Source organism: Lethenteron reissneri, chromosome 1, assembly GCF_015708825.2.
Source record: "Lethenteron reissneri isolate LAM-NWPU_2019-01 chromosome 1, ASM1570882v1, whole genome shotgun sequence".
Classification (NCBI taxonomy): Eukaryota; Metazoa; Chordata; class Hyperoartia; order Petromyzontiformes; family Petromyzontidae; genus Lethenteron; species Lethenteron reissneri.
This window is the reverse complement of record NC_083779.1, coordinates 6,060,195-6,083,926: the sequence shown is the minus strand read 5'-3', so window position 1 is coordinate 6,083,926 and position 23,732 is coordinate 6,060,195. Positions and strand designations below refer to the sequence as shown.

Here is a 23,732-nt window from a genome sequence, read left to right as displayed (position 1 = left end):
GGGGGATGTTGTTGTGGTGGTGGTGATGGTGGTGAAGATGACGGTGGGTGGTGGTGGTGGCGAGGGGGGGGGATGTTGTTGTGGTGGTGGTGATGGTGGTGAAGATGATGGTGGGTGGTGGCGTTGGTGGTGCTATTGGGAGTCTTTCTCTAACCACGGGGGCTGTTGTCGTCGCCGCGGTGACATTTTAATTGAAGCTACGAGCCCCCAGCCCCCCTCGTTTCAAGGTAATGTTGTTTAAACTACAACAGCAGCAACAAAGAAAGTTGTCGTCTAGTTTGTTAATCCACTGCTGGATGAAGGCTTCCCCCTCCTCTACGCTCGGTAATTGCGGGTTTATTTGGCCATACTTCACCACGCTGGTCCGTGCGGTGTTGGTCTCTCGTACCGTGGGGGGTCTAACTTCTGTCTCGTACCGTGGGGGGTCTAACTTCTGTCTCGTACCGTGGGGGGCTTTCTACTCTCGTACTGTGGGGGGCTAACTTCTCTCTCGTACTGTGGGGGGTCTAACTTCTCTCTCGTACCGTGGGGGGCTAACTTCTCTCTCGTACTGTGGGGGGGCTAACTACAATCTCGTACCGTGGGGGGTCTAACTTCTCTCTCGTACTGTGGGGGGTCTAACTTCTCTCTCGTACCGTGGGGGGCTAACTTCTCTCTCGTACCGTGGGGGGGCTAACTACTCTCTCGTATTGTGGGGGGGCTAACTTCTCTCTCGTACCGTGGGGGGGTCTAACTTCTGTCTCGTACCGTGGGGGGTCTAACTTCTCTCTCGTATTGTGGGGGGTCTAACTTCTGTCTCGTATTGTGGGGGGTCTAACTTCTGTCTCGTATTGTGGGGGGTCTAACTTCTGTCTCGTATTGTGGGGGGTCTAACTTCTCTCTCGTATTGTGGGGGGTCTAACTTCTGTCTCGTATTGTGGGGGGTCTAACTTCTGTCTCGTATTGTGGGGGGTCTAACTTCTGTCTCGTATTGTGGGGGGTCTAACTTCTGTCTCGTATTGTGGGAGTCTAAATTCTCTCTCGTACCGTGGGGGGCTAACTTCTCTCTCGTACTGTGGGGGGGGCTAACTTCTCTCTCGTACCGTGGGGGGCTAACTTCTCTCTCGTATTGTGGGGGGGTCTAACTTCTCTCTCGTATTGTGGGGGGTCTAACTTCTCTCTCGTATTGTGGGGGGCTAACTTCTCTCTCGTATTGTGGGGGGTCTAACTTCTGTCTCGTATTGTGGGGGGCTAACTTCTCTCTCGTACCGTGGGGGGCCTAACTACAATCTCGTACCGTGTGGAGAACGTGAAACAACAACTCTAAAGAGACCTCGATCTAAATTATGTACAGTAATATAAATTAAACAACGACTCCATCGCCAAAGTCCGTCTCTCCGCATGAAATTTGAAACGCACTTTTATGTTTTTTACACGTTCCCATCCATCAGCCGACATTTTTTCGCAGTGCATAGGTTTCAGCGTTGATGAAATGCAATTTTAAAACTTTTTGGGTCGGTTTCACGAAGCAATGCCTCGTACAACTGGACTGGAATTACCCCGATGTATGTGTAGGCTGGGACCCTCTCTTGTGTCAGATGAATGGGTCTTCACTACAACGTCGTGTAGGGATATGTAACTCGAAGCAGTCGCACTGTTTTTGGGGTATTACCAAGTTGTTTAAAGATTGTCACGTTTAACACATTCCTGCGGAGGGAGCTGGTAGGAACGTCGGGTTGCTCGGTCAATGGCCTGCAGGGTCAACGGTGGCGTGGTGTATTCCGCAAATATGCCCGACTGTGAGGGCGGGCACAAGCCGGCGTGAGTAGGTTAAACGTTGAGTTTTATAAGGGCACCACGGGGTGACCAGCCCCTCCCCACCCAGCCCCTCCCCACCCAGCCCCACCCCTCCCACCCACCACCCAGCCCCACCCCTCCCACCCACCACCTAGCCCCACCCCTCCCACCCACCACCTAGCCCCACCCCTCCCACCCACCCCTAGCCCCACCCTCCTCACCCAGCCCCACCCTCCTCACCCAGCCCCACCCTCCCCACCCCCCCACCCAGCCCCTCCCCACCCTCCCCTCTCCACACAGCCCCACCCTCCCCACCCAGCCCCTCCCCACCCTCCCCCTCCCCACCCAGCCCCACCCCTCCCACCCCCCACCCAGCCCCACCCCTCCCACCCCCCACCCCGCCCCTCCCTCCCCACCCTCGCCTCTCCACCCAGCCCCACCCCTCCCATTTTTGGATGCCCGACGGACGGACGGACACAATAATCCCCTGTGGGCTGGTGGAACCAGGAGGTTCCTACCAGTAAAACGGTTCCTCCAGTCAACTTTACTTTTGCATACCGTCAACCCATACGATTTATCCCGTATTGTACAGGGAAATTGAGTCGTCAGGCGTACAGCCGTTTCAATAAGGGCATTTAAACAACGACTTTGTGTTTCTCCCTTGTGGTGCGACTTTGTAGGATGAACGTTGAGATTTGTAAGGGCACGGGGTGACCAATAAGGTCGGAATTGGTCTGTAATAAAGTAGGGCACTGATAAGGGGTTGATAGGTTTGTAGTGGTGAGTGTCGTGGTGGTGAGTGTAGTGGTGGTGGGTGTTTATTTGTTTGTGTTTCTCCCTTGTGATGGGACTTTGTAGGATGAACGTTGAGATTTGTAAAGGGCACGGGGTGACCGATAAGGTCTGAATTGGTCTGTAATAAAGTAGGGCACTGATAAGGGGTTGATAGGTTTGTAGTGGTGAGTGTCGTGGTGGTGAGTGTAGTGGTGGTGGGTGTTTATTTGTTTGTGTTTCTCCCTTGTGATGGGACTTTTTAGGATGAACGTTGAGATTTGTAAGGGCACGGGGTGACCAATAACGTCTGAATTGGTCTGTAATAAAGTAGGGCACTGATAAGGGGTTGATAGGATTGTAGTGGTGAGTGTCGTGGTGGTGAGTGTAGTGGTGGTGGGTGTTTATTTGTTTGTGTTTCTCCCTTGTGGTGCGACTTTGTAGGATGAACGTTGAGATTTTAAGGGCACCGGGTGACCAATAACGTCTGAATTGGTCTGTAATAAGGTAGGGCACTGATAAGGGGTTGACAGGTTTGCTTTTGTCAATCCACTGCTGGTTGAAGGCCACCCTCACGCCTGCACGTGTCATGAGGGCCGTTCCCCGAAACGTCTCCAATTTTTTTTTTAATACTGTAATTGACGAATGTGATCATATGACGATCGAGTATTACTTTAATACCACAGTGCGTTCGCACGCACCGTTGCCAAAGCAGAATCGCCGAATAATGATTGTATTGAGGATATAATGACGCTTTGGGAGGAGCCTCTTTGTGGGGTTTTATCACTGAATCATGAGGGTGATCGGTCAATAGAATGCCCTTCTCTGCCGTGAGAAAAGAGGAATGTGGATGAGGCCGTTCTCGAAACAAAGAGGACTTGGTGCGGCTGTTATTGTTCTGCGAATGGGGCATTTTCGTTTTTACTCGGCTGGAACTCTGCTATTGCCACACGTCAATATGCTGTAATTTTTGTTGAACGTAACAAGAGTTGAACAATTACACGCATACGCCCTCGAATCTTTTACACACCTCGCATGCATGACTTACAGAAAGTCTTGTTCCGGACTGACGTCTCATTTATTGGAGAAGGTGCGGAATATTTCATCAACGTTTCGATACAGTCGTGATATTAAACATTTTTCGGTGGCGATGCTGCTTTGGTTTGTGGCGCACAAGCGATGATTTGTGCTTTTAAGAAGGTCCATATCCCAAAACGTCACCTATTATATACGCTTCCTGTATTTTTCTTTTAAAGCAGTGTTATTGACAAACATGAGTTTTTTTGTTCATAGCAATTTGAAGACCAGACCAATACAAACCAGTAAAAGCTGACTGAGTCCTCAAGCCTCGTGTTAAGGAGCATCCTGCATGGGGATGTTTGACCAAGTCAGTTTTAAGAAGTGTTTATTTTTGCCAGGAGGGGGCGATGTTGCTACGTGAATCGCGATGAAGAATGGGTTTTACCCTGTCTGGCAATAAAACAGGTGTTAAGATGTTCAAGCCCCAAATAGACCTTTTTTGATATTGGGAGAAAAAAAGGTCCCATGATATTACGAGTGATGTTTAGAACTTGTCAAATTTGGACCGTGACTTTAGCCCACGATGCCCTACGCTTTTCGAACGACGCCACTCAATCTTTAACGCCGTGCCGCGAAGCAGACGGCGCGTAGTAATTTATGGTGAACACACCTGCAGTATTAACTAGGGTGGCCTCCCGTTACGAGCCTCGAACTTCTGCAAACAGCGGCGAACGCTCTACCGCCGAGCCGCGCCACTGCTCCCTACGGCCCCTTCCTTCTCATCAAGATCAAGCGTCTCAGTATTTCCTGCTTGTAACCTTTCTCACTCAGCACTTGGTGATGATGATGACGGAGGGCGGCGATGACGGACAGCGGTGAGAGGTCAAGGGTTTGAGGTCGAGGAGCGGCGGGGGGGCGGAGGGTGGCAGACATTGCCCCCCCACATTGCCAAGGGCAGCAACATGAACGCTGACGGCCGAAGCGTTCGCATCATCGAGTGGGAGGACCTGGACAAGCGCAAGTTCTTCACCTTGGGAATCGTGATGACCCTCGCGATCCGCGCCGCCGTCTACCCCGCGTCGCTTATCCGCACGCGCCTGCAGGTGACGCCCCTCCTCCTACCCCGCCCCCCGGGTGTGCGATGTAGCGCGATGCGATCGCACTTATTGTTATTAACGCAAAGCAGTCGTGCAACGTCGATTGTGACTTTTTTCCGGATGTGGCCGCTTGTTTCGCGGGAACGACGTCCGTCCAGACGTTTTTTCCAGCGTGCCGGTTGCTTCTGCAGAGCGGAACCACCCCAGAGCACAACCGCAAACATAAAACCTTACGCAGTGCATTTTGACATTGACTCCGCAACGTTGTGGAGTTGTATAGCGCCTGCATAGAACTGCATCGGAATATTCTGGACATATTTGTTTATCGAGAGTCTTATCAGTCCCCATGGGAACCTGTGGGTCTCTTTTATAGGTCTGTGGCTATGTCAGTTTTTGTACGTCCATGCAAGCCTTTGGATGTCTGTGTTCATCTGTGTGTCTCTATACGAGTCTATGAGACGCTTTGTGAGTCTCGGTGTCAGTCTGTGGGTTTCGGTGTGAGTCTGTGGGTAGGTCTCTTGTACAGATTTGTCAATCGCTATGTGAGTATTTTATAAGTCGGTGGGTATCCATAAAAGTCTTTGGATGTCTGTGTTGTTCAGGTGCAGAAGGGCAAGAGCGTGTACAAGGGCACGGCGGACGCCTTCGCAAAGATCGCGCGCGCCGAGGGCGCCCGGGGCCTCTACCGCGGCTTCCTGGTCAATGCCCTCACCATCGTCTCGGGCCAGGCCTACGTGACGACCTACGAGCTCGCGCGCCTCTACGTCTCGCGCTTCAGCGACAGCAACGCGCTCAAGTCGCTGGTGGCCGGCGGCTGCGCGTCGCTAGTCGCGCAGAGCATCACCGTCCCCATCGACATCATCTCGCAGCACCTCATGATACAGGGTGCGTACCCCCCCCTACTCCTGCCCCCGTCCTGCTCACCTCCGGTGCCTGTGGCAGTTAATGCTGTTGTCTGATGATGACTGTGACGTTTGTATATACGTTTGTATTAGAATCTCGAGAGGCATTTTTGTTCAAAAAGTTTTCGCAGTCGGAATGGCGATGTTGCCGCCGAGTAATTTACCGGTAGTTTTTCCAGCATTGGGATGTTGTTGGCCAATACCGGCTACATTGTGCGGGTGTTGTTTCAGCTATGGGGAGGAAAGCGGAGAACCCAGGGGAAACCCATGCAGAACAGGAGGAAAACGTACAAATGCCACTCTCACTCGCACGCACACTTGCACGCACGCTCACACAATCACATTCTATAAAACAGGAGGAGAACCAGCCACAGTAGAGCAATTGTGGCCATGCAACCCAAACTGTGGACCGTACAGTAAACTGCGCTCCTTCAACGGAAGAGGAGGAACAGCGACACGACGCAAACTCTCTCTGCTGAAGCCCTCTCGTCGTAGCCAGCAGCCGCAGTAGACCTCGACATTGGCATCGAGCTCCTGAACCACATTGCCGCTGTCATCACACGCGACAGCAGACTCGAGCGGTTGTTGACGTGTCGATTAAACGGTGCAGGGAAGGACAGCGGCACGATGGGCCGGTTCCACTTGTGCGCCACGGAAGGCTCGTCCCTACCGCTGGGCCGCTGGCGCATCGTGGCGGCGCAGATCCTGCGGGCGGACGGGCCGGCGGGCTTCTACCGTGGCTACACCGCCTCGCTTCTCACCTACATCCCCAACAGCGCCGTGTGGTGGCCCTTCTACCACGCCTACACCGGTGAGACACCGCGCCCCCACCACCACCACTGCCAGGCTTTTGCTTCCCCACCATCGTCATCATCAGCCATGATCGATCCACTGCTAAATGAAGGCCTTCCCGAAGCCACCGCCGTCGTTGCCACATCTTACGATCCTGCGATTCCTAGTAATCAATCCAGCACCGGCGCACGAGCTGTTTTCATCACTCCGTCTCCATTCCTTGGCTGACATTCCAGAATTTTCCGTTCCTTAAAAACATCCCCCATCTCTTCTCCTCTAGCCCATCCTGCTTCCACTACTCCCTGCTCCCGCCCCCCAGCTACGACCAGGCCTCCCCCAACTCCTATCACTGCTCCGATCACTTCCCCTATCACTACCCCGATCACTATCCCTATCACTACCCCAACCACTACCCCAACCCCTGCTTAATCACTCCTAGCTTTTATCCTCTCACCATAACTACACCGCTGCTTTTAATATCCCCACTCTTTATTTCAACCACTATCATCTCATGTGCAATGTTATAATTGTTGTAAAGCGCCTTGGATTAAGACACTATATAGATCTATCTATATAGGATAAGATGGTGCGTCGTCCGTCCTTGCCAATGAAGCGTCCTGCCCAAGCCCAATTACTTTACTTTACAATTTGAATGATGTCATCAACCTCTGTCCCGATTACGTCGGGAGGGACGCAGGTTAACGAGATGTCTGTGATTGCGTGGAATTTGTCACGCGTGCCTACAGCACCTGGCAAGCACAAGTGGTCACCGATCCAAGTACTCACCACGCTCCACCCAGAGGAGCTCCCTAGGTCGCAGGAGATAGCACGTAGTCAGGGGCGTGGATCTGCTCGCATTGTCTCGAGCGCTGCACTTCCAGTACCATCGCTCTGCAGGAGGTGGCAAGCTTGCATCAATTTGCTCTTTGCACGGTTTAAAGTAAAAGGATTTTTGTTCATCCGACTCAACAGCAGAGGAGAACTAGCAACTTTGTAACCGTGGCGGCACACCACGGGAAGGTGAGTACGGTCGGTGAAGTAATGTACGTGGAAAGGAAAGAGAAGGGGTGGGAAAGAGACGAAAGGGATGGAGGAGTGGAGGAACGGGAGCAGAGACTGCAGGAGAGGGGGGGAGGGAGAGAGGGAGGGAAAGGCTGCATCAGGGACTCGATGCTACCGCACAGAGTGGAGTCTGTTTTCACAGTGGGCGGTGGGCAGAGGGGGGGAAGGTTTTAGAGTGGGGGTGGCCACACACAAGTCACGTGGTTTACAGGAGGCTTGAGCTGGTTTGGATTTAGAGTTGATTCATTGCTCCCGGCAAGTAAATCAATTCAGAGTGGCAATTTGATCTAAGAATACATGTCTTTTTTTTTATTATCGCTCTCTAACATTTTCACGACTGTGCTATCGTTGTTGCAAAAGCACAGACATAGGGAACGGTCCACAAAAGTGCATATCACAGAAATCCCTTCATCAAGCGACCTCTGCTCCACGCCGCAGAAAAGACAACACTCCCCCACCCATGATGCGGCCAAAAGTAACATTGCATGGCAGTCAACCCAATGTGTTTAATTCTCAGAAAATTTAGCCGTGCTAAGCGCCGAACTAAATGTAACGTGGTGGGTGGTGTTTTTTTTATGGCAGACATTGGCTACGAAGTACAGGTTTCCCTCGCTCTGTGCCGTAGTAGTAGCAGTAGCAGATGCTCTCCGAATAAAGGGCACACGCACACAAAGCAAAACCGCATGAGGAGACAGCTTGGCAAGTACACACAGTACACAATGTTGTATCTGTGTGTGTATCTCTGTGTGTATGTACTCTATATGTCTTTCTGTCTGAGACAGCTTCCTGCCGAGTAGCGCATACACTACACACTGTTGTGCCACGTACGACCGCATAGCCGCATGTAGAGTGAATTAAAACCGCGTAGTCGAGCAAATGTTGGGTCGAAAGAGGTTATCCGCATCTACAGTGCGAAGTCGCACAAACCGAACCCACGTAGAGCAAGGGACACCTGTGCCAAGCTGAGCACATCAAGTCAACCAACCACGCTTGAGATCCCGGTCTGAAAGCTGGGTTCGAACGGAGGATCTCGGCGACGACGGCTCTGCGGTCTCATTTCTGATTCCCGTGCTGGTGTATTTAGCAGCAGTGAAATTCCTCAGCCTGTTTTCACCTCTCTGAGCCTCATCAGCAGATGCGATGCGAGTTCACAGTTTGATGCAAATGCTGCTGGAAAGCATTGATCCAGAGAGTCCCGTAGGGTACTGAAACCTAATGGGTATTTTATTTCTTATTTGTTTTGCGTGATGACCGATAGGTCAGCTCGTTACAAATGTATCGACGGGATTCCACTCGACCTGGTAACCAATGACTGCACCAACAAAAAAAAACGGATGTCGATTTAAATTTGGTTTCACATTTTAATTTGACGAACACTCCATCCCTGGGAAGTGAAACGTCAGTTTTACCGCCGCGTGACGAGTGTCGCTTTGTCGCAGGGCAGAGGGAGAAAGTGCTGCTTCTTGCTGACCGAGTGTAAAAACGAGAGGTCACTTGGAAGGGACGTCAGAGGAAGCTCTGCAATATCTCCTTCTGCGGACCATTCTCCGGGAGGCATTAAGCTGCTCTGTGAGAGCTCCGATTGCTGCCTCGCACGATCATGATACATTTTTGGGTCATTTATCATCGAGGTTGGCTTCGGCTGAAGCAGTGTTAAACCGGCCACGTTTGTTCATCAAGTTAAACACTTTATTAACTGGCTGTGTCAAGTGGAGGAGGGTGTACGAGACAATGTTTTGCTTAAGCGAACCTGACCAATAAAAAATCTATTCCGAATCGCAATATTGCTCGCGAAAGGCCGACGTGTTTGGGTTCAAATTGGGTAAAAGATGAAAATAAATTATTGACCGACACCCCCGCTCGCCCACCACCCCCGTCACTGTTTGTGGTTTGCACAACAAAGGGGCAACTAATTGACATCAATAGCCGCTCACGTGGAGAGAGGCCCTTTAATGGGCGCCGACATTAGCGCTCCGAAGGCCAGTAATGGTTTAATCGCAGCCTGCCTCTCTCGCCCTCTGTCGCCCTCAGAAAGGGCATTTTCCAAAACGATATTTTATTATTGCACATTCAAACGCACAGAAAACTCCAAAGGCGGAACCGTGCGGAGAAAGACGCAAACAAAAACGTTAAATCGCAACAAATTGTGTCGTCAGTGTAAATGTAATAACCATGGGTAGTGTTTGAGTGGTGAACAGAGCCAGGTTCCTTGTCGCGATAGTCTGCTCATAGTAGACAGAGTGAAGACAACGGAGCGAGTTGAGACCATCGCACTACCCTGAGGCTGCCCATATTGCCCACGCAAGTTTATTACATTTAAGTATTTAACCCCCACACTAAGGGCGTTTATTCTACCGTCCAATTACGCGGGGTTCATTAAGCAGGAACAAACAAACAACGGCGGGAGGGTTTCCCCACTTTCGCTGCGGGGACGTTTTGGCCGAGCGTCCCTTTTTCAGGAACACGTCGAGATCCCCGTCGTAAACCTCGCTTTGAGTTGACGCCGACATCCATTTGAACTGCGCCCTCATCCAGCGGTGGATTGTCGCAGGCGGCCACAGCTCGTACGTGAACTCTCGTCCATGGCAAAGGCCTAAATAATTATTTTTAAGCCATCTCGTTATTCCGGCCGCTGCGGCCCCAACCGCAGAAGCGCGCTCCACGTTTTTACGGCTCACTCAGGCTCGGCGTAAGAATGCACTTTGAGTGCCTGAGTATATTTATTTATTTTTTAACCGGCAACGCGATATCTCTCGGCGCTCAGGGTTTGGCCGTCTCGCGTACTCTCTCTCCTGCTCTCTCCCTCGCCCTGTTCCCTCTCTCTCTATCTCGATCTCTTACATGCTTCCACTCTCTCACGCTCTTACTTTATCACTCCCATTCGCCCGCCCGTTCATTCGCTCTCTCTATCTTGATCTCTCCCTCGCTCGCTCTCGCTCTACTCCTCTCGTTCACCCTCTCGCTCACCCTCTCGCTCACCCTCTCTGTCTTTCTCATTCACTCAATCTCTCGTGAATTCGCTCACTCAATCTCTTATTCAGTCACTCTCTTTCTTTCTCATGCTCTCGCTGTTTCTACTTTCCTCCCTCCCTTCCCTCCCACCGCCCGCTGCCTCATTAAAGATGGGGGGGGTGGTGGGGGGAGGCTGCATGAGAACCACATGTTGAGATGACAGACGCACAGCGCTTGGCCTGCCCCGGTTTGCCCCACGTAGACTCAACACGAGACGCCTCGCTCACCCCCCGCTCACCAGCACTCACCAACGCTCACCGCCCCTCACAACTGCGTCCGCTCTCTGGGCAGTGGGCGAGCTCGGCGATGCCGTACACGCACGCACTGCTCCACTCGGTGTCTCCGAGTATCATCGGCGTCAGCCACGGTCATTTCCACTGCTGAATGAACGCCACCAATGCGTCTCCCGATGCTGCGATGTATCGATTTGCCGCGCTTGCAATGATCTCACCATCCATCTCCTTGGCCACTTTTCATTCCTTGGCTGCTGCCACTCCATTATTATTGTTAACGGGCGCCGCGGTGGCGAGATGTTAACTACCTCGCCTGGTATACAGGAGATCGTGGGTTCGATCCCGACCCTGACGCCTGCTGCTGTGTATTTGGAGTTTGCATGTCTCTCTCTCATCATCATGACGGTGGCTAGGAGATGTTAACTACCTCGCCTGGTATACAGGAGATCGTGGGTTCGATCCCGACCCTGACGCCTGTATATTTGGAGTTTGCGTGTCTCTCCCCATGGTTGTGTGGATTTTTCTCCGGGCCCTCCGGTATTTCACTCCACATTTAGAAACATGTACCTTGAGTATTTGGCTGCTATAAATGTCCACATGATAATCCACTTCGTTGAGCTATCATTTGTGGCCAGGTCGCTTCTGAAAAAGAGCTGTATAGCTCAGTGGGGCCTTACTTGGTAAAATAAAAAGAGTTTATAGTGCATTCTTGACCATGTAAATGAATGGCAAGTATTTTTCTGCTTTTTTTACTATGGCAGAAAAAATATATGAGCATAATTTGTTTAAGCACGCAAACTCTGCACCGGTTGCCTGCAACCTTCCGGTTTTTCAACAAAAGCTCCCAGGTTACCAGATGCTTTTGGCAAGAGTACTCCATGTAAACTGTGGGGCCCTCTTCAAGGAAAGAAAACTGACTAATTTTTACCCGTAACGCCACGAGCACGAACATGTATTGGAAGGCCGAACGCACGGTTCTCAATCCTTTGCCTTTATTGAATTAAAGTCGTCCCCGCGACGCGTGGCCGATGTTCCGCTGGCCAGCGCGGCGCTTGCCCCAAGTGACCACGTGGCCCAATTTTCCCCGGATTCCTTCAATCCCCCCCCACCCGACCGCGTCCACATTCTCCTCTCGGTTTTCCCTCCACCGCCCCCGCAGCAGCAGCTTACCTCCGCGCGCGCTTTATAATGCGAGAGGCGTGTTGTGTGTTTCGCGGTGTTTTGGCAAGGAGGTCCGTTTAACCCCAGCGGGATCGCATCGTGCCAGCGGAACTGCTGCTGCCAATGACGATTGGCAGTTCCACAAAGGCACGGTCAGCAAGTTTAAAATCACTCCTCATGCAGCGCTCTACCTCTGTGGCCCTCTCTGCGTGCTGTGCACAAGGACCGTTGCCCGAAACTTCGCCTTTTATACAATTGATCAATGCGCTTAGTTTTTGTCTTTTTTATATCTAAGTAAAATCTCTGTCTTGTCAAGTTTGGCCAAGAATTATCCATTGACAGGTCTGTATGTGTGTGTGTGTACGTTTAACTGCTTTCACACCGTACGTAGCCAATCGGGAATGCGAAAATCAACGCAGCTTCGGTGCAGTGCAGGCCGCACCTGCGCAGCCAGAGACGGCACCGGCGGGAGATGTTCGTCATCCGCCAGCCTGGTCACATTCACGGCCGCGGTGAAATTCAAAACCCTCCCGTGATTGTTCCCTTCCGCCTTTCTGCAACGTAATAAAAAAAAAAGCGATTTCCTCGTCCGTTTTAAGCGAAGCGGACGACCACGTCCGAGGCACGTTGCGAGTTGCTAGTTTATGTTCAGTGTAAAATTCCAAGGTGTCGCTGGGAAATCGCACATCGGGGAGAATAGTTTTTTTAGAAGTCAATCCGGCTTGTGATGCAGAACGACAAGTTCATAATGATTTCTTCCTGTTCGTACACGCGAGTTGGCCCAACGTCGCCCCCGTCGTTGTTGTCGTTTGTTTGTTGCGCACAGAGCAGCTGGCGAGCGTGGCGCCCGAGGGCTGCCCGAGCCTGGCCCTGCAGGCGGTGGCTGGACCCCTTGCCGCCCTCACCGCCAACACCGTCACCAACCCCATGGACGTCGTCCGCACGCGCATCCAGGTCAGGGCGGCGGAGGTCACGACGCGGTATGGGGACGGTTAAGGTGGCGGTGTGGGTGGTTGGGACGATGGGGGGGCTGACCCGGAGTGCCACGGGTGCCAGAGGGGCGATGGGGGCGTTGGCACAGCGAGATCGCGCCCCACCCTCATGCTAACCGCGTGCACCACCCTGCTAGCGCCATCCTGATCCCGTGTCCCTATTCTGCACACCTTTCCTATCCCTCTTAAATCTCCCCTCATAAATGTGCCGCTTTTCTCTTTTCTGAATACGTGAATCTTATACCATCCACCCACCCACTTCAGGATTATCCGGCCGATCTGCGTGGAACTCGCTCTTTGTGATTCGTCTCTTAATTTTCGGCCAGTTCAGCGGCAGTGGAACTCCAGACAGAAGTGGATCGGCAAAGCTCACAAAGCGTAACCACGGCGCCTTCCTCCGCGACAGCCTTGGCGCTGTAAGAAAGGCGCCGATACCAAACCCACTTATTTATTTACGGCCCTTTCATATGTTACCCGAGTACATCTGAATACACGCTGCTGTTGTCCCACTGCCCCTCTCTACACTCTATGTGTCCACCTCGTGCTCCTCCGTCTGGTCCACTGCTCTGGGCTCGTCAACCGTCCCCGGGCCGCGTGGCTGGACCGGTCTCCGGTAATTTTCTTTTAATTTCAAAAGCGACGCTGCCGTTGAAACGAAGAGACGCGGCAAAAACAACACGCGACACGATCCTGGCTCCTTCGCTTGGGAAGTCACGTGACTGTGGGGGCGGGTGGGGAGGGTGGGTGGATGGGGGATCCTTTGTAAATCCGTTCTCTCGCTGGCTGCGAGATGTTTAAACGCTCCGCTAAATATTTTAGCAGTGTCACAACAAAAAGAAACTTAAGCGCGGTACGGGACAATTTTTGCAATTTTTCTCTTCCCCCCCCCCACTCCATATTTGTTTTCACATAATCCGGACGCACGCACGGCCTCGTCGTCCAGACGTTTCAGCTCTCTCCGCTAGAGCTGCGTTTGTTTGTCTAAGAACCTGCCGGCCGTTTAGCGGCGATTCTTACAACAACAAAGAAAGCCACAACCAAAACAGAGAGCGCCCCGATGTCCCGCTCTGCCAAGTTGCTGCCACGGTGGATTTCGTCCGCGCGGTGTCTTGGAGAGGTTTCCCGAAGCGAACGCGAACCATCTGCTTCCCCGGCAAGCCACTCCATCGCTCAACACCGCTCACGCTTGTGTTGCGGGGGGGGGGGGGGGGGGGCAGGGTGGGTAGGGGGGATGCCGTATCTGATGAGGCTGCTGCCTGTGGTGTTGGCGTTGCCGTGGTTTTGTCTCTTCCACCGCACGCTGTTCGGGTTGCACCGCCGCAAAACGTGTCATTCAGCGCGATGTCCGACGTTTTTCTCCATGTGCTGGGAGCGCAGGATTCACGACACACCTCCGATAAAGCATTGCGCCGGTACTCACATTCACAACAAACCGGTTTTACACCGCCCTTCAAATTCATACCCGTTCTTCAGATTACCGCGATTCGCATTTGCAAAACATTGCTTTACTAGGATTAACATTCGTGACATGTGTCTCTGTGTAAGTATATGGGTTTCTGTGTGAGTCTGTGGGTCTCTGTGTAAGTCTATGGGTCTCTACGCAAATTTATAGGGATCAACGTGAGTCTGAATCTCTGTGCCTTTGGTCTATATGCGAGTCTGGAACTCGCGATGCACGGATCGGGCGGTTCACTTCGATTCTCGCACCCGCGGTGCTCCCATCGAGCCCTGCGCATGAGAGGCGATCATTTATAAAGCGTGCAAATGACATGCAAATGGTATGCTAATGGTACTTTAATGAGATGCTAATACTACAGTTAGGCTAATGGAGCAGGGAAAGAAGAAACCGTGCAAATGAGCTGGAAATAAAATTGATGAAAAGAAGAAATTCTAATGAAATGGTCGGTGATGAAGGAGCCCCAGTTGTGAACCTGGATTTGAGTCCTGGTTAATCCAGGTTGTCAAATCGAGTGCGTTCATGGCCTCCACCAATGACTCGCCAAGAGACCCATAGACTCGCATTGAGACCCATAGACTCGCATTGAGACCCTTAGACTGACATTGAGACCCATAGACTCACATGGAGACCCATAGACTCACATCGAGACCCATAGACTCACATAGAGACCCATAGACTCACATTGAGACCCATAGACTCACATAGAGACCCATAGACTCACATAGAGACCCATAGACTCACATTGAGACCCATAGACTCATATGGAGACCCATAGACTCACATCGAGTTCCATAGACTCACATGGAGACCCATAGATTAACATGGAGACCCATAGACTCATATAGAGACCAATAAACTCACATCGAGACCCATAGACTGACATTGAGACCAATAAACTCACATCGAGACCCATCGACTCACATTGGGACCCATAGACTCAAAAGGAGATCCATAGACCTCACATAGATGGAGTTTTGCATGGAAATTAAGTCTGTGTAATGATCAAGCGAATCTCTCTTTGAGTAGAGGCACAAAATAGCAGTCCAGAAAACGGAGAGAGAGGAAATCCGTGTGGGCGACCCTTCGCGAGAAGCAGGGAAACGTCGTGGTTTTTACTTTTTTTATTCACTTGATTTTTTATTATTATTTTTTCTATCTACGCGTCTTTACCGATAGAACCAAAGAATATAGAAGCAGGGACCCGCTGTGCCGCCGTGGGCCATCCTGGGCCGTTAATCCGCGCTAAACAGCGGGGTCGCCATAAAGGAGGGGAAATGTCACGTCCTGGGGGCTCGTTAAACAAGCCGACATCCTGGGCTATTGTGCAGCCGTTGGACGAGCTCTTAAAGAGAGCCGCGCGGAAAATTGCCCCCGGTTTTATGGGCGCCGGGCGATGTGGCCGCCGTCGCTTGCGTGTGCCGAGGGAGAGAAGAGGGTTGGGGGGGGGGGGGCATAGGAGTAGCAGGGACAACGAGGAGGAGGAGCCGGCATCTGACACGGCCTTGGCTAGTGGAAAAGTTAATGCCACAGCCGTTGTGTGTGTGTGTGTGATTCGTAATTGGTTTGGTCGATGAAAAATTCCGATTCTATTTATTCGTCACCTTCCGGCACACTGCCAGCTCTCAGAGAATGGCTTCCTGGAAGGCGGCATTGCAACCGCGCGTTTGTTGGACCATACTTCACCGCGCTGGTATGGGGTGGAACAACACTCCACTGTGCTTGATAGAATTCAGAGTTCAAGCAGCAGTCTAGGTTGATTGATGATCCAGCCCTCGCTCATTTACTCGAGTTACTTGCTCACTAGGCTGTGGTCAGTCGCCTCCCTGTCACTCTTCTTTCGCCAGTGCCATGAACTTCACTCGTCGGTTTCTCTACCCACATTGAGGACTTGGGTCTCGACCAGACGCTGGCTCCCGAGTCTCATCCACCACCACGCTCTGTTCAGCCAGCACACTGCAGGTCACCACATTTTGTCTCCCTGCTCCTTCCTCTCTCACCCACTATCGTGTGGATTTCCCCACCGTCTTCTCTTCCCCCCCCCCCCAAGCTCTTAAAACGATAACCTTGATCAATAAAAAAATTTACCCGTAAAAACTAAGTTTTTCACTATAAATCCTTTATATGCGTGGTGGCTAGAGTCCTCTCGTCCTCTGGCTTGAGATGGCTGCCACCTATGGGTCAGATGATTGTCTGCCAGTATTAAGCAATTGGTAATTAAATATTTAATTTGTTTTCCCTAAACAGTGTAAAATTTTGGAAAAAAAATTTCACGAACATTAATTGTCTCGCACAACGAGTCTGTGTGCAAAATGTTGGCTCGATTGGGTCACTGGAAGTGGGTTAAAAAACGACCGAAAGATTTGCACGGTCGTAAGCAAGCAAGCACGCAAGCGAACTTAATATAAAGGATTTAAAAAAACAACACGCGTCGAAGCTCTCTCACCTATTGGCACTTATAGCTCTTTGTTGCTGGCCGCTTGACGCTGCTCGGCAACTGTAACATTTTTTTTCTAAATCCACCCAACTTAACCGAGAGGTGGAAGGCAGCAGCTCCGGAGAGACCTCCATCCTCACCTGCACAAACACGGCCCGCTGATTGACACGGCAGATAGGCGAGGAATGTTAGTTGGTTTACAGAGAGACGCCAGGGAGAGTCCGCGGCCCCAGGTTCTACTGCGGAGTACGACTTAGAGAGACAGAGGTGGGGAGCAAGGAAGGGAAAGGGGACAGGCGTTTAACCCCCCGCTAATCACACACACACACGTACACACACGTACGTGTGCACACCCTTTTATTTGTTCCAAATTCCTGTCTGGTCGCCTTGAGACTGCCAGGTGATGCGACCTCTGACCCCGTGGCACCGCCGCTGGGAACGCGAGCGGCAGTCACGCCCGTAAAGACTGCCGCCCCCTCCGCACGTTGTGACCACCGTGTGGGATGGCTTTCATCCAGCAGCGGATTGATATATGCCAATGATATCGGTGATGCCGACGATGCCGATGATATCGATGATGATGGCGACGATGATGATGGTGACCGCGATTTCTGTGAAAATCCCGCAGCTCGATCGTCGCCTGTGACCGCTTTGTCCACGCCCGAGCCGGGAGTTGCGCAACAGGGAAATCGAACGGTGCGCTCGCGATCGCGACAACCAAACGCGTGTTGGCAAACGCGTCGCTACGAATCTACCGTGGACAACTGGTTGCGACGGCGTCCACGTATCCGCGATCAAAGTTGCACCCGGCCAAATTGCTTGCCACCGATCGCTCACGTTTTGCACGGCAGCACGCGGGGGCCACAGGTTAACCTCAACCACCCCGGCTTTAATAAGAAGCGTCCACTTTTTTTTTTAGTTTCCGCGCGCCTGCGCGCGCGTGTGTGTGTTTGGGCTGGAGGGGAGAGGGCAGAGCAGGCCAACGTGGGAGCGCGCTGGGGTCATGTGACCCCTCTACCCGGGTGGGCGATCTGCCCGGCGTTGAGAGAGAGGGTAGGAGACAAAATTGACGGCGGCGGGGCGGCGGCGGCGGCGTCGGCGAGGGTTAAATAAAGTGACCGCGTCTCCGCGGAGATGACTCAGAGAGCCGTTCTGAGTGACCAGCCTCTGAGCCACCCGGATTAGGTTTCCCGCGCTCTCCCCCCCCTTGCCCCCTCCCTCCCAACGTATGTTCTCCGGTCGGTGTCACGTTCTGCGCTCTCCTCCTCGCACGTTAATGGAGGTTGGCCGAACATCGCAACGTAGGGCCGCAGAGCTTTGGCAATTGTTGGCGGCGCCGGTTCTGTCTGCCGCCTTCTCTGAGCGCCCATCTGTGGTTTCCCGCGCCTCTGAATCTACGGGATGTGCGCAGCGGCGCGTTACGCGCTTGTCACTTCCTGCTGTGAAATCGAGGAATCAGTGGGGAAGTCTTTGGCGGAGCGGTGCGAGACCCTTCGTGTCAAAGAACGGCCCGCAGAAACGGATATCCCAGAGCTACTGCTGGGATTCCTTTGAAGTGACTTCTGCTCCACGCAGTGAGGGGGGGGCAGAACTGTGAGAGAGTAATCATTAAATTGTAATGTTTTAAAAAAGATTATTATGATGACGACGATGATTATGATAATGATGGTGGTGGCAGTGATGGCGGTGGTGGTGATGATAAGGATGGTGAAGCTCACAATAATGATTGTGATGAGAGTGTTGATTTTTGTGATAATGGTGATAATAACGATGTTTATGATGACGATAATTAGGACAATTGTAATAATGATTTGTGACGGGGAAAAAATGCTCACAAGAAAATGTACCACATTGAATGTGTTATGAAGTAGGGCTATTGCCTGAAACGTCGCCTACTATATAATTTCTACTTTAAATTAGATCCAGATCGTCCGGCAGCGAAACCCACAGGGTAAGACGACCGTGGCCTCCTCCTCCTGCGTGTGGCCGCTGACGTCGTTGATGTACAGCAGCAGCCCTCATTGAGCCATAAGATTGCGTCCGGAGTAGTCGAGCGGTGAATCTCTGCTGCGACGATGCCCCCCCCTCCTCCTCTTCCTCCTCGGCATGTGTGTGAATCGGAAACGGCGACAATGACGTCGGCGGCGATAACGACGTCGGCGTCGATAACGGTCTCCCGTACCTGGCGGGCGTGCAGGTGGAGGGCAAGTCGTCCATCGTGGGCACGGTGCGGCAGCTGCTGGCCGAGGAGGGGGCCTGGGGCTTCACCAAGGGCCTGTCGGCGCGCCTCATCTCCTCGGTGCCCACCACCGTGGTCATCGTCGTCGGCTACGAGACGCTCAAGAAGCTGAGCCTGCGCGCCGAGCTCATCGACTCGCGCTGCTTGTGACGCCTACCCGCCGTCCCGCCCGTCACGCCGCGACCCACCCACCCCACTCCCCCCGCCAGTATCGCGACGAGGCTTGCTTGTGTTTCGACTCCAACGAGAAGAGACAACGGACGATGAACAGGCAAAGCCATAGAGCCACTCAATGTGTTGTAATGGTCAAGTTGCAGCCCTGCCGTTTTTTTGGCTCATGCGACAGCCACGCTCGCCCGGACGTCTCGGTTGGGGGGGGGGGAGGGGTCTTGTGGGAGCGGCCGCCACGAATTGACCTCCGCCGCTTGACGTGACTGCGGCCATTCCTGTTTACGCTGCTGGGAGATGGAATTGAACCGGTGACCTCCTGAATTGCAGGTCTGCTCGGTGTGCTGCTCACCCCTTGTACCCCCGTGGCAGCAGCGTCCCAACTTATTTATGTTTTTACTTTTTACTTACACTAATTTAACGACGATAATTTTTTTATGCATATCGCTGGCCCGTTAAGCTCCGCGAACACAGCGGCGGTAACTTGGCGATCGCACGGGCGGTGCAACCTCACCGGAGCCCCACGAGCCGCTGGCATCTTGAGCCCCCACGCTAATCGGGTGCTAGAGAGGGGGGGAAGTATTTTATCCCCGGCTACGCGACGCCTGCCACGTAAAGACCACCACTCGCCATCGACGTTTGCCCATCACCGTGGGCAATCCGAGCTGCACTGATCGGGTGCTGGGAGGGGGAGGGAGGGAGGGGAGTTGGCGGGTGAATATGTTGAACCTGGCAACAATGCCGCGTTATTTTACGTGATCTGAAGAAAGTCCATTGCCTGAAACGCCACCTATTACTTCATCTCCATTTTAAGGCCACAGTGTTATTGACGAACGTGAGTTGTTACTTGTGTACCACTGCCAACGCAGCCTCAGCAGCAGCATTGCCCAACGGATATAATACGAGTGAATTACTTGATCACTGCATTTTCATTTCACACGGTCATCACATGGATCCACCGTTGCTGGCCATACAGAGACGTCGGAACGACGGCCAGAGTTACGCCACATCGGGTGGTACCGCTCAGCGATACGTCTGCCCCAGGTTCATGGAGACACGTGGCTGACAAGGTTACAAATATGTCCAATTGACAAACTGCCCCCTCCCCCCTTCGATAACCATTAGGCCCCCCCCCCCTCTGTTCATAGAGGGTGAGGTTAAGAGGTCGTTGATGTCACCACAGCATACACACACACACCTCGCAATCGTTAAAGTCAAATCTTGAACGTCGAGGTGTGGGTTCTCTCTTCCCCTCGGTCGCTGACCTCTGGATGTCGGTCCAACGCCGGTCTTGGTGACCTGGCCTCCTCCTCGACCACACGTCCCACCCATCACATCCTCCGCCTGACCCCAACCGACAAGTTTCTTACTCAATCGTCCACCCTGCACACACATCCCACTCCATCACAACTTCCTCTTCCTGGTTACATCTACGGCACTTTCGAAAAGCCATGTTCTACTCACAACCCCCTTTTGTGGAGATTAAAACAGAGCAAAAAAAATCAATGCTATGCGATTATATATATTTTTTCCCCTGTAATGTAGCTTGATTGTTTTAAGGCAAGCAGCTAACAAAGCGTCGAACGCTGCTACCTCTCGGACGCGTTGCGTCGAGCGTAAATTTGTAAACATAGAAAAAAAGTGATGCTCGAAGTGCCCATGTTGCACGCAGCTCCCAGGGAGCGCTGGCGACCGTCTCCGTCCGGCGATGTCCCTGGATTCGGCGCGTGCCGCTGCGCCGTCGTCGTAAAAAAAAACTTTCTCGTCCTTCGGCTCTCCGCGGTCGCGTTTGGTGGCCCTCTTGCCGAAACGCTCCGGAGGTTTTATTTCTCGCGCAGCGAACGTCGACGGGTTTTCGGGCTGCTGGTGTCAGATGTCCCCTTTTTGACAAGAAACGAAGAATGTTTAATGGTTCTCTCTTCCTCTTGACCTTTTAACAAACAAAAAAAAATGGTTGGGGATGTAAAGCGTAATTGTTGCCAGATCCGCATGCGGGTTTTTCTCCGTAACCCTTATTCTCGGAATCGGATGCAATTTTTGCACTTATTTTTTTACACATTTTCTCCGATGTCTTGGCGATCGATGCCAGCACCGTCGTCGTTACGTGAGGCCTGAGAATCCATTGGAAACCCTCGGTGGGCAGCGCAACCCCCTTCGTGTTCGAGAACGGTCCACGGAAGCGGATATCGAAGCGCTACCTCTGAGATCACCGTCAAGTGAGCTGTGGTGCACGCAGAGGGCAGCACTTTCCCACCCGCTCTGCCGTACGAGCGTAACGCCCGTCACATGACGATCAAACTGAGATTTTAAGCCTCAGAGTTTGGCTTTAGCCAAATTAAGTGCCGCACCAAATTTTTACATCATTAATGTTTTGTGCAGTTATTGGCGACTGGATTGAGATCACCAACTCATTCACTAGAGAACCCAGTTTGACCACAACTCGATCTATGATGTGACTGTTACTGAATCTGGTTTTATTTTAGCAGGTAATGCCCACTGAGCCATATGGCCATATTTCAGAAGCGATCTGGCTACAAATGATAGCTCAGTAATAGCTCAACGAAGTGCCTTTTCACGTGAAAATCTATAGCAGCCAAATTCTCCAAACACATGTTTCTAAATGTGGAGGGGAAAACCGGAGGATCCGGATAAAAAAATTCGCGTGACCACAGGGAGAACGTGCAAACTCCAAATATACAGCAGCAGGCGCCAGGGTCTGGACCGAACTCACGACCTCCTGTATACCAGGCGACGTAGTCAACATCTCGCCACCGTGGCGCCCTGTACAATGGGTCCTCGTGTAAATCTGCGATTCTCGGTGTGAGTTTCGTTCGAACCCAGGATCTCAGAGCGGTCTGACCTCTTGAGCCCCAGCCGTTGTCGGACACACACGATAAAAAAAAAACGATCACGTGTGACACGTCAAGTCTCGCATGCCCAGCGTGTGCTTTTAATTATGTACATAGCCTCGTGTGTACACGTGTACGCGCGTGTGTGCGCTCTCTGCATCGTGCATCGTGCGACGGATTTGATGGTCTGTTGAAAACGCGACCGCTCGTGGTTGCGGCCTGGAGAGGAGCGAATTAAAAACCCTCTTTGATTCGTACAACGAGAACCGGCTCTGGAATTTCTCCGTCGTCCGTATCGGGTGTCCCCTCTTTTCAGGAGAGAAGGGTGGGGGGGTGACGATCGTTTTGGACAAAAGAGAGGAGAAGCCTCTCCCCCCGAGTGGGAAGCGAAGCCGGCTGCAGCCCGGCTCGGCTGCTGCTGAGATCCGACACCGACTGACGCACTCGGAGCCCTGGTCACGGCTTAGAGCGACTGCGCTAAGGTTGAACACGTCCACTCGCTCTCTAATCGTCCCCCCCCACCGCCGTCTGTTGTTGTGCAGAACTCCGGGGGGACGAGGTGCCGGTGGTTGCTCGAGCGAGCGGCACGCAATCGTCGCACGGTCGCGAGTTCAAATCCGGGTTCGGGGCTAACTCGGCCCATCATCCCACCAGGGTCGATAAAGTGATGACCACCACGTTGTGGGAGATGTCAACAGCAGTTGCCCTACTTTGATCACGGTTGGCTACGGTGCGAAAGAAGTTTAACATGCATGCATTTTTATACACTCGCCTGCTGCCGCCATAGGAACGTGGAATTTCAACCGCTGCCTCTTAGAAGACTCTATAGAAAGCACCGATGCCTCAATGCTCCGTTGAGCAGGATGTTCACTCCGACCTGCGCTCTGTAAGAGGGCTGGAGCGATGCATCGGTGAAGCGTTTTTTTTCCCTCTCGAATTCGCAGCTCACAGCTCCGAGCGCCGCTGTGCCCGTTGCATTTTGACGCGGAGTCCCAAAGTTGCCGTCAACGGATTCGGCGGAGTCTCGGGGACAGCGCTGGGAGGTCGAAAATTTTAGTCGAATTGATTTCTCGCAATCGCGTCTGCCACGGGGCCCGTTCGGCACGGTGTCCCGCGCTCCTTCAGGGACCGCATTCGTTGCTTGCCGTCGCTGTGTTCACTTCCCGATGCCGACGTAGCGCCCGGCACGCGGAGCCGGAACGTCGGAACGTCGTGCCGGACGGCCCCGTGGCGGAGGCGAGAGGATTGCCAAGTCGACGGAGGGGAACGCAGCCAACGCCCGCGGTCCCAACGCTTCCGAGGCGAGGGTTGGCGGATCGCGACCAACATTTCTGAGAGATATTCTTTGGTTCTTTCGGTAAAGTCACGTAGGTAGAAAAATAATATCGAAAGAACCAATGAATATTAATTCCTGCAGTCACGAAAGTTTTTTAGTCAAAATTTGTGTGGGACTTGAAAACCTGCTGGGGGGGGGGGGGGTCACGAGGTGTGCAGCACAGCAAGTAGGTTCGTAGCGCCCGGCACGCGGAGCCGGAACGTCGGGACGTCGTGCCGGACGGCCCCGTGGCGGAGGCGAGAGGATTGCCAAGTCGACGGAGGGGAACGCAACCAGCGCCCGTGATCCCAACGCTTCCGAGGCGAGGGTTGGCGGATCGCGACCAACATTTGTGAGAGATATTCTTTGGTTCTTTCACGTAGGTAGAAAAATAATAATATCGAAAGAACCAAATAATATGAATTCCTGTAGTCACGAAAGTTTTAAGTC

General features: G+C 52.6%; 1 protein-coding gene across 8 annotated transcripts; it reads left to right on the top strand.

Annotated features, from left to right (window-relative positions):
• Window positions 1–22,201, top strand: LOC133351382 (solute carrier family 25 member 44-like). Of its 8 annotated transcripts, XM_061566891.1 has the most exons (7): window positions 29–43; window positions 2,992–3,054; window positions 4,399–4,670; window positions 5,267–5,549; window positions 6,177–6,377; window positions 12,658–12,780; window positions 18,909–22,201. In XM_061566891.1, exons 3-7 carry the CDS (start codon window positions 4,530–4,532, stop codon window positions 19,382–19,384), a joined length of 1,224 nt encoding a protein of 407 aa, XP_061422875.1. In that variant the 5' UTR covers window positions 29–43; window positions 2,992–3,054; window positions 4,399–4,529; the 3' UTR covers window positions 19,385–22,201. The 8 variants fall into 8 exon arrangements, with proteins under 8 accessions (XP_061422722.1, XP_061422875.1, XP_061422557.1 ...); XM_061566738.1 differs by lacking the exon at window positions 2,992–3,054 and having other exon boundaries at window positions 1–43; XM_061566573.1 differs by lacking the exons at window positions 29–43; window positions 2,992–3,054 and adding an exon at window positions 63–227.
• Window positions 22,202–23,732: the final 1,531 nt, after the last annotated feature.

Excerpts from the sequence above, each read along its gene's own strand:
- LOC133351382 (XM_061566738.1), top strand. The coding sequence starts at position 4,530 with ATGAACGCTGACGGCCGAAGCGTTCGCATCATCGAGTGGGAGGACCTG. Across the intron at positions 5,550-6,176 it reads GCAGCACCTCATGATACAGG|GGAAGGACAGCGGCACGATG; the intron begins GTGCGTACCCCC and ends TAAACGGTGCAG. Across the intron at positions 12,781-18,908 it reads TCGTCCGCACGCGCATCCAG|GTGGAGGGCAAGTCGTCCAT; the intron begins GTCAGGGCGGCG and ends GCGGGCGTGCAG.